Source organism: Phacochoerus africanus, chromosome 11 (assembly GCF_016906955.1).
Source record: "Phacochoerus africanus isolate WHEZ1 chromosome 11, ROS_Pafr_v1, whole genome shotgun sequence".
In the NCBI taxonomy this organism is placed as follows: Eukaryota; Metazoa; Chordata; class Mammalia; order Artiodactyla; family Suidae; genus Phacochoerus; species Phacochoerus africanus.
In genome coordinates this window covers 44,905,407-44,920,105 of record NC_062554.1, presented here as the reverse complement: position 1 = coordinate 44,920,105, position 14,699 = coordinate 44,905,407, and the positions used below count along the sequence as shown (strand labels likewise).

Here is a 14,699-nt window from a genome sequence, read left to right as displayed (position 1 = left end):
TCCGAGTTCGCATAGCTGGTCTTTACCTCTGAGGAATGGTCATGGGAATGAGGTGGTTTCTGTCTCCCTGGACCAGCCTGGAACCCCAAGCTCGAGCTCCTTCCAGAGGATGCTGGGACCTTCAGGGAACGGAGCTAAGGGTGACCTGGGGAGGCTGTGGTCATCCTGGGGGGCAGAGTGAGGGTCCTCAGGCCTGGTCTACGGAAGGATAGACCTGACACCAGCCTCCAGCCTTGTAGTCTGTGGTGGCCTGAGTGGTGATGGGTGCCTCCCGAGGAGAGAGGAAGGAGGAGGTGCTGAGGACAATTTGGCCTCTCCTGAGGATTGGACAACCATGTGGGTGGGGCCTCTGCCAGGGCAGGCGGGGGAGGGAGGAGGAAGGGGATGGGGCCGGAGGCCGAGTTCTCTTAGAGAGCCCCGGGCAGTGACACCGAAAATCACCCAGGATTGGAGTCCGTTGGGCTTTCTTCCTGGGCACTCCAAGATCTCTCTCCTCCACCCTCTGCCTCTGGATTCCATTTCCCTCGAGATCCCCTAAGCTGGCCCTGACATTTTCCATTCTGATCTAGACATTTCCATCATCTCACGTGTAAATGGGGAGAAGGGTCACTTCCTTTGTCTTGGCTTGAACGTCATCTCAGTGAGGTCCTCCCTGACCATGCTGTTTCAACTTATAACTCTGCCTCCCCGGCCCTCTGGACCCCCTTCCCTGCTCTCTTTTGCTCTCTGGCACCTTCCACTTTGTTACACACTGTACCATCTCTCCATCATCGTCATGGTTATCTATCTGTTTTTAAAATTATTTTCGTCTGCCCTACCCCCACTCTGAATGCTAGTGCCATAGGGCAGGGGTCTTTGCCTATCTTGTTCACTGTGTCCCCCGCACCTAGAACAGTGCCAGGAACATGAGAAGCACCCACTAAATACTTGTTAAATGAATGAACGAAGAATGGATGAATAGGATTAAATACATGGCTGTATGTGAAGCATTTCCTAGAACACCCAGCACCTTCTTATTGCTGCGGCTGTTGTGTGTTAGATGTGCCTTGTGCAGACTGCTCAGCCTCTTGGCTGTTTCTCTATCTGTAAAATGCAGAGATTGCGTCCCTAGATGATCTCTGAGCTTCCTTTAGCCTCTAAAAAGTCTGCAGTTCTATGATCTTCATGCCCCCACATGCTCAAGAGTCTGGAAAGTTCTTCCCAAAGATCACCTTCTGCAGCTCTGCTAGGTGGGGAGGCGCTAAGCATCCCTTCACGGGAGCTCTTCCTCTGTTGCTTTTGACTCTATTTCTTTTGACAGGAGGAGGCAGAAGCATGGCACCACGAGTCAGCCCAATATTTGTTGGAACGGTTTCCATCCAATATTTGCATGTTTTATTTTCATTGGTTTTGATGTGTTGTTTCATAACATTTTATAATGTCAATAGAGGCAATTCATGATGTGCATAGTTGGAAGCTGCTTCATTTCAATTTCCTTGTTAAGGGTTTTTGTAGGACTGAGCAGAGTTCAGAAAAAAAAATTTTTTTTGCCATACCATGTGCCCTGATTTGGGATTTGGACATGTGGTCCTTGGAAAGGAAAGTTCCAGCTGTCCTGCCCTGGATAGGGCTCTGGTCCCTGACCTTTGAACAGCCCTGTGGGGACAGGGTCATACCGCAGAGGGCACCTGTGCTAGGGGTCCAGGTTGGCAGGGCTAAGATCGACCTCACAGGGCCTAGGCCGCTTCTCCCCAGAATCCCCCTCTGAAAGCGGTCGTCTGGAAGCCCTGGTTCCCCCGCAGCTGACTCTGTGGTGGCAGCTTGAGGAATAAAGGTAGCTTCATATTCCAGGTACTTGGTATTTGCTGAGTAACTGGGATGGCCTTGGAGGAGGGGCGAGGGACAAGTCTGGCTAGTTCTGCCCTGTTGTTCATACACGGGATTAGCTCACACATCCAAAGCGGCTTCCCCGCCCATCTGGTGGGGGCTGGCCCTCCGCCCTCCAGCCCCCTTTTCCCTCCGTGCCACGGGGACCCAGGGGCCAACATGGATTTCCCCGTCGACATCAGCTGAGCCTGGAGGCCTGACACCTTGGGAGACTATGGAAAGGGACAGCCGGGTGAGTGTGTCCATGGACCTCGGGCCAGAACCTCCTGGCACAGAGGGAGCAGGGATGGGACTGGGAGCTAGGTGTGGTGCTGGCGGCTGGGTGCTGTGGGTTTCAGGGGATGTTGATGTGCCTTTTCTAGTTTGAAGCTGCTTGGAATGGAGATGGTTCAGCCCCCCTTGGCCTTGGTTCCTAAGAAGGGGCCCCCTGGGGGAAGAAGCTAATGGAATTTGGGGTCTGATCAGGAAGCGCCCCAGGGCTGTGCGGCTGAATCCTGTGGCCCCTGAGTTAACCAGCCAGGACATGTGTGCTGTTGGGACACCTTTGCTGGTTTGAGAATCATTAGCATTCTAAATGGGCTTCAAGGGTATCTTGTAACCCCCTCACTAGACCCTGTCATAAACCATCCTAAAAAAAGGTGATTTTTCTACGTGCATTTAAGATCTTCAACAGAATTTTTCAGCTTCCCTTGGTCATTATTTTCAGGCTCAGTAATCTTCATGCTTGGAAAGTGCTTTCTTAGGTCTAACCGTGATTCCTTCTGCTCCAACTCAGACTCCTTTCCTCTTCTGCTTTTGGTGCTAGAGAGCAGATAAATGTCTTTTATGGAAAAGCCAGTCATATACATGGGAAGGCTTCCGAAGATTTTATTCAACTGTGCCTCAGGTTTCTTTCCTTTTTGGCCATGTCCACAGCATGGGGAAGTTCCCGGGCCAAGGATCGAACCCACAGCACAGCAGCACCCCATGCCGCTGCAGTGACAATGCCAGAATCCTTAACCCACTGTGCCACAAGGCAACTCCTCAGCCTTCTGCTCTTGAGCGACTTTCCTCTTGTTTTCTGACTTCTCCTTAGGACTTATTTTTTGTTCATCTCTACCTTCTTTTACTCCTTCCTAACGGATCTGGGACTCTGGGAAGGATGGGCCAGCCCTGGATTTGAGGATCGTCTTAGCCAATGCCCTGGCTTAGAGTTGGCTTATAGTCCACTCTGAACCCAGATGTGTTTCTGCAACCTTTACTCTCATTTCCCCCACCATTCATCTAGCCGCATCTTGAGTTTTCTGTCGCAGGCTTTCTCTCCTCCCCTCTGCTCTGGCCTCCTGGGTTCATGTCTCTGTCCCACCAAGGTCATTTGGCTGTAGGCTTCTCGGGCTCATTGGAGCCTCCGATGAGCAGTAAGTCTGATGCAGAAGGCGGAACGGAGTTTTGTCGAGGCATGGAGAAGGTAAACCCACAGTCACAGCTATGGGTCATGTTCCTTGGTAACTTGCTGGGAGCCTAAACTTGATGGTTCATAAGCACAAGGGCTGAGAAGGGGCTGAGGTCTCTGAAGAGTGGTAGGGCTAGTCCCTGGGGCAGGGTGATAGGGGGTGATACCTGCTAGGACATTCATCTCTCCAGAGATAGGATCCAGCATGGAAGGTCACTGGAGGGGCCAGGGTGGGGAACAGGCTTTTCATTATTGACGGACTAAGTGTCACATGGTGTGGCAGGTGCCATGTTCACTCTGGGAGACCGTTCTAACTTAACTTATTTATATGAGGTTCTTAGATTTTCCCCCTTGTTTAAGGTGGAAACTTTAAGGTAGTGAGCCTGGGGTCAGAGAGAGTCTCCTGAGTCTCTCAATCGTATCTGCAATGGATTTCTTAATATTGACTAAGTTGACTAGGAGCAGACTTGGAGCAACTGATCATCAAAGGCTGTGCCTCCTCCCTGAGAACCTCATTGCAGAAAGATGCATTGTGATTTTTTTGTCCATCAGCTCCATAACGTAGGAAGGTGGCCAGTGGGCTTAAGGCTGATGAAGTTCCTGTGTGAGCTGATTGGGACTTTAGGGGGATCTTGGAAAGAAAGTGGAAAAGGCTCACCGCTTCTTTGATTTTAAGAGAAAAGCTGCAGGATGTGGTGGACAGGACACTGACCCAGTTCCAGGCCAGCTGTGACTTTGGACAAATCACTCAAATGTTTGCACCTTAGTTTCTTCATCTGTGAAATGGAACACAAACAGTGTCTTCCTAGGGTGTCTTAGAATAGTGTCTTTCATATAATAAGTATCTTTTAGAATAGCATCTGGCACAGATAGGTATAGAGGTAGATATATATTCATAGAATTAAGATTTATCGTTGTCGTCATCATCATCATTGTCTTCATCTTTATCTAGGGTCTAGTCCTAGCACCTCTAAAACTTGGGAAGATATCTTCTGCTCTCTATGCCTCAGTTTCCCCACCTACAAAAGAAGATAGTTGGAATAGTTGGACAAATTGCTCCCTGAGGCCCTTTTCTGGTTCCATAACAGTCTCTGGAATCATGTAGAACAGGCTTACAAGTGTGCAGCACTAGATATATGCATCTGTTCTTGAAAAATACAGTGTATTCTGTGTTTTTTTTTTTTTTTCAGGCGGCATCACATTCTTAATGCTTAAACAAGTGTCATGTTTATTAAAGAAAGATTGAGGTAGACCCACTAATAAAGCAACAATCCTCTGCAGAGTGGATTTTCTTATACTGGGTCTTCTTAAAGTGGAGCAGGTTTTCAATCAGCCCAAGACCACAGATGCTGTGGACTTGAGAATGGCTGGAGGCCCCCAGGCTGGTCCAGGATGAAGCACCCTCCCCCGAGGGGGCTGGGTAGATTCCCAAGATGGTAGACCAGTAGGCTCAGGTCGCTCTGCTATCCCCAAAGTGCAGACACCTCCAGAGCCCCCGGCATCTGCCCTTTGTCCCTGCAGGTATGCAGCCCTTACCTGATCCTCTGTGTTCCATGTTGGCCCTGGTGCCAAGCAGCCTTCCACTTGACCCATCCCATGCCGCCTCCCCCTGTGTTGTCCCTGTGGCCTGGCAAATGTCAGCACGAATGTGTGGGAGTATGTGTATGGGGTTCCAGGCTGGGTGCCGGGCAGGAAGGCCGACTGATGTAACAATAGCCACTTAGCTTAAGTGTTTTGTTTTGGCTGAACAGTTTCCTCTTGGTATGGCAGCAATGGAGGTGGCCAGTGCCCAGCCAGGCAGGGAGGGTGCTGGGGGGGGGGGCACGAGAGAAGCCAGCACTGGGAACCCAGGGCTTTGTCAGCCAGGTGGTAGCCTTGACATTGCCAGGTGGAGCCTGGCTCCTGTAATAGGGAAGCAAGACCCAGGACTGTCCAGGGAGCCCCATTATGCACCAGTCCTGAACTGGGTTACACCCCTGCCTTTGCAGAGAGGGGATGTGGGGAGAAATTGAGGCAGCAACTTCCTGGGCAATCAAATTGGCAATAGTGGGTACTGAATGAATGAATGAATGAATGAATAAGCAGGAAGGGATTTCGATCCTGGTCTAACAGGGATCCCTGAGGCTTTTCCACGTGTATAAGAGGCATCATAAACTGGAAGGAACTTTAAAGCTCAATCAGGTCAGCAATTTTCAAGTTCTTTTGTAGCAGCAGCCTCTTGTTCAAATCAAACAAATGAAACAAAATGAAAAGTGGAACCCCCTGAAAAGGCAATAGAAAGCTGAAAAGGCAATCTCCTCTGAAGCGGGGTTAAGGACTCGAGGCCCTTTACCTACTAAACTGGTCTCCAAGGCATATCAACAAAACTTCCTCTTTTTTTTTTTTTAATACAAACCTTTTTTTAAATTATAGTTAATTTACAGGGTTGTGTCAATTTCTGCTATATAGACACACACTCTCTTTTTCATACTGTCTTCCGTCATGGTCTATCCCAAGAGACTGGATACCGTTCCCTGTGCTGTACTGCAGGACCTTGTTGCCTCTCCATTCTAAATGGAAAAGCTGCTAGGGCTTTGTAGAAACTTGTTTGAAAACAGCTGATTGTTCAACCCCTTCATTTTATAAACAAATGACTGAGCTCCAGGGAGGAATGCAACTGTCCCTAAGATCACACAGATGGTTAGGAGCAAAAGGGAGGAGCTGGGTTGCCCCTGGGCCTGGGGCAAAGGGGGCCTTGGGGCTCTGGCTTCTTTGTCTGGAGCCCAGGTTGATTCTAGGCTGGCTGGGGTCCCTGGGGTTAACTTTGCTTGTCTCGGGGGTCGGGGCGCCATGCTGGCACCTGGGTGGGAGGAGGCGCGGGGAATCTGCCTGTGTTCTCAGGGGACCTGGGTCTGTGGGGTTCCTCTGGGTTCAGGGAGGGGAGGGCAGGAGGGGGCCTCTGAGCCCAGAGGTACAGTGAAGCCTGGGTTGGGCAGTGAGGATGGAAAGAAGCATGAACCATTCCAATCCAGTTCAGTTCCACGGAGCCCGTTCAGTCCAGTCCTGTCCACACTGGAAGGGGTTCAGGCTCCCCTGCCAATGCCCAGGGGCTCCCCACGTTCCCAGCAGGTGAGGGGGACCTTTTAGGTGTTGTTAAAGGGGGCTCTTGATGTTTCTTGGTACCCCGAGTGCTTCTGGTGGTGGTTGGGGAGCACCTCTGCCCACCTAGCCTAGAGCACTGAGGTGCCAGCCTGGGTGCCGCCTGAACCCATGCCTTTGAGCATCCTCGATACTCAGGGCCACCAGGAGAGAGACGCTGCCACGGGGGCCTAAATCTAGCAAGGGGGCCTTCCTTGTTGGAGCTTGGTGGGGGGCAGGCAGCCATGTGTGGCAGCCTCAGCCAAGGAGCCAGAAGATCAAGTTCTGGTCCTGGCACTGCCCCCAGCTGGCTGTGTGACCTTAGATGGTCACATTGCTTTTCTGGACCTTAACCGCCTCGTTAGTAGGATAAAAGGTGGAACCAGAGGGTTTTCAAGATCTTTCTAGCCTGTGATATGCTCAGCCTGACGATAGCCCAGGCTGAGGAAGGAGGCCCAGTCAGCTCGGGCTGGACTTGAAGGAACCCTGATGGGCCTGCCCTTGGGTCATGAAGACATGTTCAAGTCACTGCAGGTGGACATTCTTGGGTCTAGCATGAGACTTCTTGCTAGGGTACTTTTCCCTGTGCTGCCAGCGGCTCTGAGTGCCGCACAGGGCATCCTGGCTGGCGTTCAGGCTACAGCCTGTGGTTAAAGACCATCTCTATGTCAAGCCCAGGGCACTATCTCTGGCCGCAGCCACATAACCACGAGGAGAAGTGATCCAGGAGGTGACTGTGACATTCAGCACAACAGAGTGTCAGCACTCCCTGGCACCGCTGGCTGGGCCTTCAGGAGACTCAGAGAGGCCAAGGATAGGCCACACAGGGGGGTCGTTAGCTTCCTCCCATCCCCCACCAGGTAAGGGCCCAGGGCAGAGCTGCTGCAGGAAACTGTCATGCTGGCCCATTCGCCATGGGCTGGGGAATCTCCCCCGACCCCCAGAAGCTGTGGTACAGAGGGCAACCGACCAGGTGCAACGGACCTCGGATTTTAGCCCCTGTTCTGCTATAGGAGGTACCTGGGTGATCTTGAGCAAAGCACAAATATTTGGGGCCTCTACTTCCTTGTTTATAAAATGGGAATAATAAGAGTTCCCAAGACAAACAAAGGAAAAAAAAAAAAGGGAATTCCCATCATGGCTCAGCAGAAACATATCTGACTAGGATCCATGAGGACACAGGTTCAATCCCTGGCCTCATTCAGTGGGTTGAGGATTCCAGCATTGCTGTGGCTGTGGCATAGGTCGCAGACATGGCTCAGATCAGGTGTGGCTGTGGTGTAGACCAGCAGCTGCAGCTCTGATTCTGCACCTAGCCTGGGAACTTCCATATGCTGCAGGTGCAACCCTAAAAAGACAAAAAAAAAAAAAAAAAAGAGAGAGCATTTCCATTGTGGTTCAGTGGGTTAAAAATCCTACTAGTATCCATGAGGATGTGGGTTTGATCCCTGGCCGCACTCAGTGGATTAAGAATCCTGTGTTGCTATGGCTGTGGTGTAGGCCAGCAGCCACAGCTCTGATTCGCCCCTAGCCTGGAAGCTTCCATATGCCACAGGTAAGGCCCTAAAAAGAAAAAATAAAATGGAAATAATCATTTTTATCAACTCCTGTCCAGGAAGGTGTGTGGAAAGAGCCTCAGAGCAGGGACGGCTCTTTCCCGTGCTCTCCCTGGCCCGGCCCTGGTCGCCTTCCCACAGATCCCTGCTCTGCCTGTCGCCTCCTGCCCCAGAACATCTTGAGGGGGCTGGATGAGTTCTGCGTTGGGGCCCCTGGGAGCTGCAGAGGCACAGGCAGGTGGCAATAGCATGGCATGGGGGCTCCGTGCCATGGTGAGGGCTCATGGCTGTATTAGCTCAGGAGTAACCCCAGAGACCACCCCAGGGATGGGTGAGGCAGAAAGGCAGGGAATGCTTGGCAATGCCAGGCAGGGAAATGGTCTGGAGTCACCCTCTCATTGGCTCTGCCTTTTCCCCCTGCCCCCCTGGGGAGGGCTGAAGGCTGAGCCCAGGGCTGCCCCTGGTCTGCAGGCAGGTTGTGGACAGCCTCAGCCTTGCTCATTTGAGTTCTAGTCCTGGGTCTTCTGCTCACTGGCCAAGGCCAGGAGTTGGGCCGGTTCTGGTCTGGACTCTTTCCCTTGAATCTCAGGACCGTGGGCAAAAAGCCTCCTCCCTTCCCCATTCCCCACCTGCTAAAGGCATCTGCTCTGACGGTGAGGTCAGGCCTTCAGGAAGGATGCTGGAATCCCAGCACTTGTGATCCAGAAACTACGGAAAGGATATGAGTGACTGCTATGGTAGGTTAGACATCAGGAAGAACTTCCAGCAGGGCAGGGTGGCCAGCTGTGAAGTGGGTAAAGAAGGACTGCCGTGGACTCTCCCGTTCTGGTGGTTCTAGAGAACGAGGACCCAGTGTCCGGCGATAGTTTGGATTGAGGTTCTGAGTCAGAAGGAGGAGAAGGTGGCTTCACTCTGGAGGTGGTGTTCCTCTGGTCTTGGGGCTATGCTTCCATCCTGCTGTCCCTGCTGGGGTTCGCAGCTCCCCATGTGGACACTTCTATTCAGGACTTGGGGGTCCAGGACTCTTCTCCTGCGGGGTCAGAAACTCTGCACCTGCCTCCCACCCTGTCTGACACCAGGGCTCGCTCTTCTGAGGCCGGGGCACCAGGGCCTGAGGCCCTGCCTTGGGCAGCACCCTTTCCCCCCTCCACTCCCAGCTTCCCTCCAGCCCCACACCCCACACTTCCCAAGCCGGACTCTGAAGTTCAGAGTCACCCATTTGAAAGAGTCTGGCTGGGGTCTGCTCACTCCTCCTCCTGGCTCCTTGGGGACTGAGCCTCAGGTTTGTTCCATTTCACATGTCCCACCTCCCCCTAGACTCAGAGAGGAGGGGTCCAGGCAAGTCTCCTGCTGGGGACCCCAGGGCTCACCTCCTCACATCTTGCTGGCCAAGGCCATGGGTGGGCAAGTTGGGACCTACCTGGGGGTGGAGCCAGCATCAGGGGGCGGGACCGGCAGGGCGCAGGGTCTCCTTCCTTCCTGGCTGCCCCTGGCTTCCCATCGCGTCTGCCCACCCCACCCCCGCCCCCATTCCCTCCAGCCTCCCCCAGGTCTCCACAAGGGTCATCCTCTGGGCCTCTACTACCTGCAGACGGCTCAGCCCTCTCGTTCAGCCCCTGCCCATCACGAGGGGGTAACAGGACCAGGCTCATGGGGTCCTGCTCAGGTAGAGGCAGCCTGAGCTCTAGCCTGGGAATCAGAAGGTCACTATAGAGTCCCAAGACCACGCATCCGTTTGGGGGTTTTAGACATGCTCTGGAGTCCCTCACGCCCCAGTCTCCTCCGGTATCAATGGGGATGATAATTCCTGTCCAGCTTGCTCACTTCCTTGGGAGAATCAAATGATATAATGGCTGTAAAAGCTCTTTGCAAACTGTAAGCCCTGAGGAAATGAAGTCACTGTGGCCTTGCAATACTTTTGGGCCAGACTCGACTTGCTTTGAGTGGACCTGGTTAGAATCCAAGCCCTGTCTGTCACTTACCTGTGATGTGAACTGGGGCATGTTCTAAACCAGTTTGGACCTTAGTTTCAAGCTCTATAAAATCAGTACAAACCATAAAGAGCTGTTATGAGGTTGAAATGGGATGAAGTAAAATGCCTAACAGGGGGAGTTCCCACTGCGGCTCAGCGGGTTAAGAACCTAACATAGTGTCTGTGAGGATGCGGGTGAGATCCCCGGCCTTACTCAGTGAGTTAAGGATCCGGTGTTGCTGTGAGCTGTGGTGTAGGTCCCAGATGCAGCTTGGGGTTCCCACGTTGCTATGGCTGTGGCTGTGGCATAGGCCAGCAGCTGTAGCCCTGATTCGACCCCTAGCCTCGGAACTTCCATACGCCGCAGGTGCGGCTCTAAGGGGGGAGAAAAAGGAAAAAAAAAGTGCCTAGTGGGCTACTGGCTATTACCTTTATTCTGGTGATATGCATTTATAAACCAGTCTCTTTCATGTTTACTCCACGTTTATCTGTGGGAAGGAGGTAAGATCGGTCCCATTGGCGATAGACTCTGAAGGTTTAACGTACTTGTCCAAGCCCGTGAGGAATAAATGTGGTCATGTTTGAACACAGATCTATTTCAGGTCCAGTGTCTTTAACAAACAAGCAAACACACACCCACCTCCCATCAGAGCCAATGGCCACCAAGTCCTTCCTTTACATCCATCACCTGTCACTGCAATGCTATGAAGCAGGGTGACCGGCTCACCTCACAGATTAGGAAACTGAGACGTAAAGAGGCCAAGTCACTTGCCCAGGTCACCAGCTGGCTTAGTGAGCACTGGAGGGCTGCGACCCAGCTGCTCCTGATCACCAGGTCCTGGTCCTGGTCCTGGCAGGCCACTGGGCCCAACCCTGCTTCCCACTGGTAAGTTCCACAAGACCGAGATCCCTGCGGGAACCCCTGGCCCCACCCCAGGCTTCCCATGGCGCTCCCAGCCCTGCAATTCTTAGGCCACCGCACAGATACAGAACAAGCATCTCGTGCACAGATTCAGAGAGACAACTTGGCCAGGAACCTCTTGCTGCCGACTTGAGGAGGCTGGGGGCTCAGAGGCACACAGGCTTGGGGCATGTTCCTGATGAGGTGATTCTGGGCAACCTGAACTCCCCGCCTGGGATCCTCATCTATAAAATGGGCTTCTAGGAGTTCCCGTCATGGCGCGGCGGAAACAAATCTGACTAGGAACCATGAGGTTGCGTGTTTGATCCCTGGCCTTGCTCACTGGGTTAAGGATCTGGCGTTGCTGTGGCTGTGGTGTAGGTCAGCAGCTGTAGCTCCAATTTGACCCCTAGCCTGGGAACTTTCATATGCCTCGGCTGCGGCTCTAAAATCCAAAAATATAAAGATAAAATAAAGTGGGCTTCTAGGCATATCAACCTCTTATAAATGGAGTGAGGCCCTCAGGAGGTCACAGATGTGCTGATTTATTGTAAAGCCTCATGTACCAAATATTGTGCGTTATTATCTTTTTCTTGTATTGAGTTGTGGGAATTTCCTCTGAGCTGGGGGAGGACAGACATTGTGAGGGCAACAGGGAGGGAGGCCTGGCAGGCCAGCTGAGGTGCCACAATGCCAGGGTCCCGGGCAGGTGCTGAGGCCTGGGCCACCGCTGGTGGGAAGGAAGCACAGGACACTGTACAGACCTGGGCCGATCCGCCTCACTGAAGGACCGCAGTCTGGCCAATGTCCAGAACCTTCTTTTCTCCCAAGATGAGCTCACACCACCTTTCAGCCTTTGGCCCTGACCCTGGGCTGTGAAGCCTCAGCACCGTTAGCAGTGGGTGGGCCAGGGCAAAGGGGGGCGAGGAATGCCCATTTCCTGCCCAGCTGCTGTGTGCCAGGCGCAGGCAAGAGCGTTCCTATTTTATCTCACTGAAACCTCAGGAATATTAGTCCTACTCTACAGAGTGAGAAAAAAGAAAGTGGCTTGTCCAAGGCCACACACCTAGGATTGGGACCCAGGTCTGCCCGACTCCAAAGCCAGCGCTATGGACAGCTGCGTTCCGTTCTACATTTTAACATCTCCTCAGCCCCTCTCCCTGCTCCAACCCAGTCCCGTTCCCCTGGGGCTTCCAGGGGCTCACCTGTCTTCAGTTTGTGGAACTCTAGTCTCTAGACAGCAGAGGCGAGAGGGAAATCTGAACTCTGGTTCAGCTGGGTCGGCAGCTGCTGCAGCTGCTCTTCAGGCCCCTAAATACACACTAGTGTGTCCCAGCCCTGCTGGCTGAGGCATCTGGACTCGTTTGTATTTACCCACATCCATCAATTAAGCCTGGTAACTCTCTAGAATAGTCACTTCTGGTCCCTGCCTGCAGCAAGCTGAGTGCAGTCAGGGACTCCTTGAGTGCATCCCACAAGCTCCAGAAAAATGAAGAAGTAACCAAATCAGTGACCTCTGACTCTTAAAAGATGGAGTTAAAAACTAAACCCTTGCCTGGTAGGCTTAATGGTGTTGACTTGAGCTGGATGATCTAATGAGGAGGACGTTTTATTAACTGGGCTGCTTGCTGATAACATCAAATGCTTTCAAGCACAGTGGTGGGTGTGGGGTAGAAACAGAGGTGCCCGAGGTCCAGACCAGTCTCTTCCGCACAGTGCTGCCAACTGAGCACACGAGGCCCCCCGACCCCGCTTCCTACTGTTCCCTGAGCTGCCCTCCTGAGTATCCAGTCAGTGTTCAGCAGAAATTATAATGAGGGGCCGATGTGACCCCTGGGCCAGGTCACTTCCCAGCTGCCCCTGATGCTCTGGGGATCCCTAGAGGGGGTTTAGGGGGGCAGAGATGGTGCGAGGGAGGGTAGAGATTTCTGTAAGGGGCCAGAGGAGGGAGAGAGGATGACAGCTGACAGGGACTGGGGGTCCTGCAGACCAGGGCTTGGCCACCAGCAGAGGCTGCTCAAGGACTTTGCATCGGCCCTCTCGCAGCTTCAGTGCAGCTACTGGCTCAGGCTCTCTGGGATGGATCAGCATGGTGCTCCAGTGGTTGCCTGCTCTGGCAGCTGTTGCATTATCACGTGCATCCTTCCCAAGAGAGGCAGCAAAGCCGAGAGGTTGAGTGCCGCCTCCAGAGCCTGACTTCCTGGGCTCACACCCCAGCTCTGCCACTCTAGCTATGACGGTTCGATCACGTTACTTAACCTCTGCCTGTTTCCCTGATGTGAAACGGGGATAGTGAGAGGTCCTCCCTCCTAGGGTTGTCCTAGGAGCGAGTGAGTAACTGTGTATAAAGCACTCAGCGTGTTAAGTTGTCTGTAACTACAAAGTGCTGAATCTAAGTGCATAAATCACTCCGCCTACAGCCAACTAAGATTAAGGACTTTGGTCACCTTCTTCCCTGCATCTTGCCTCTCCTGTTTCCCCGACATTTTGGGGTGTGTGTGTGTGTGTGTGCAAGTTTCGGCGTTACTGAGAACTGCTGGGTATACGGCAGGTAAGGGCTTTTCTTAAGCAGTGCTTCTCACAGTTTTTGATGACAGCTTATAGTAAGAATGATGTTTTATCATCTAACACACATACACAGAAGGACAGGATGCAAGGGGAGTGAAGAAGTGGTTACATCCCCTTTGGAGTGAGGGTCTGGTCCAGCAGCCACTTTTTTGAGGTTCCCTAGACATGTGTAGCCAAAGCAGGTACCCCCTTACTCTGGGCAGGTGGCCCACTGCCCCCTGCCCACGTCCGCAGGTCCCTGTGACGGGGAGAGACCGCAGGGAGTTGGGGAAGGCAGGTTCTTTGAACTTTCATCCAGCCATGGACACGCTCTTCCCTGTCTGGGGCTCTTCCTGCCCTCCAGCCACCTGCTTCAGCATCCATCTCCTGGCTCAGTGGGGCTGGCACCTGGGTGGGCTGGCAAGGGAGCAGCCTGAGGGACGGCCTTCACTCTGCTTTCAGAATGCCTCCCTGGCAAGGACGCCTCCAGCCCGGGCATCCCGGGGCCAAGCATCTCCAGCCCGGGCATCACCGTCCAGGTCATCGTCCGGCAGGTCCTCATCTGCCCTGTCAGCCTCCACGACATCCTCTCCAACAAGAGTGTACCTTGTTAGAGCCACACCAGTGGGGGCCACCCCTGGCTGGGCATCTCCTGCCAGGTCCGCGCCAGCCACCAGGGCCACCAGAGAGAGCCCAGGTGAGGGGGCTCCTGCAGGGAAGGCAGGAGGAAAGGGCAGCATGGCAAGGGCGGGGTGGGGGGGGGGACCTCCAAGGGGGTACTCGCTGTCCCCTCTCCCTTCTGGATAATGTGTGGGAAGGAGGGGAAGGGTCGGGGTGGGCAGCGAGGGAAGAGGGAGGCAGGGGCAGAAAGGAACCGGGACAGGCGATCCTAGGCAGTGGGAAACTGGGACAAGTGGGGTAGAGGATATGAAACCAGGACGGACAAAGCAGGTGTTACTCTGGGGCTGCACAGTCTGGGTCAAGGTGCAGATTTTAGAAGTAAGGGCTATCCGTTAGAAACCAGGGTTCATTCCTTGGGCTGCCCTGTGGGTCTGCCCTGAGGCTGGGTCTGCATCAGAGCAGGGTCATGATGATGGGCCCGTCTGTGGGTGGAGGAGCAAAGGGAGGGATTCTGAGCTGGCAGGCCCTCCCCACGCTGACTTGCCAAGCTGGGTTGTGGGATTCAGCCAGCAGGGAGTCAGAGATGGGCTTGGCCTTTAGCAAAGCTGTCTGCCTGTCCCAACTTCGCCCTCCTCCTGCCCTTGACTTCAGTCTGCCCCAGCACTGCGATACAAACAGGCCTGGAGG

At 53.4% G+C, this 14,699-nt stretch overlaps 1 protein-coding gene across 4 annotated transcripts in view; it reads left to right on the top strand.

Annotated features, from left to right (window-relative positions):
• Positions 1–1,644: 1,644 nt before the first annotated feature.
• TMPRSS13 (transmembrane serine protease 13) overlaps positions 1,645–14,699 on the top strand; it is a 29,777-nt gene continuing 16,722 nt past the window's right edge. The window contains exons 1-2 of one of the 4 annotated variants that reach the window (XM_047753494.1): positions 1,645–2,098; positions 13,854–14,088. In XM_047753494.1, the coding sequence (XP_047609450.1) occupies positions 2,081–2,098; positions 13,854–14,088 (253 nt within the window). In that variant the 5' untranslated portion in view covers positions 1,645–2,080. The remainder of the gene's footprint in view (positions 2,099–13,853; positions 14,089–14,699) is intronic. The other 3 variants (XM_047753496.1, XM_047753495.1, XM_047753497.1) reach the window with 3 other exon arrangements.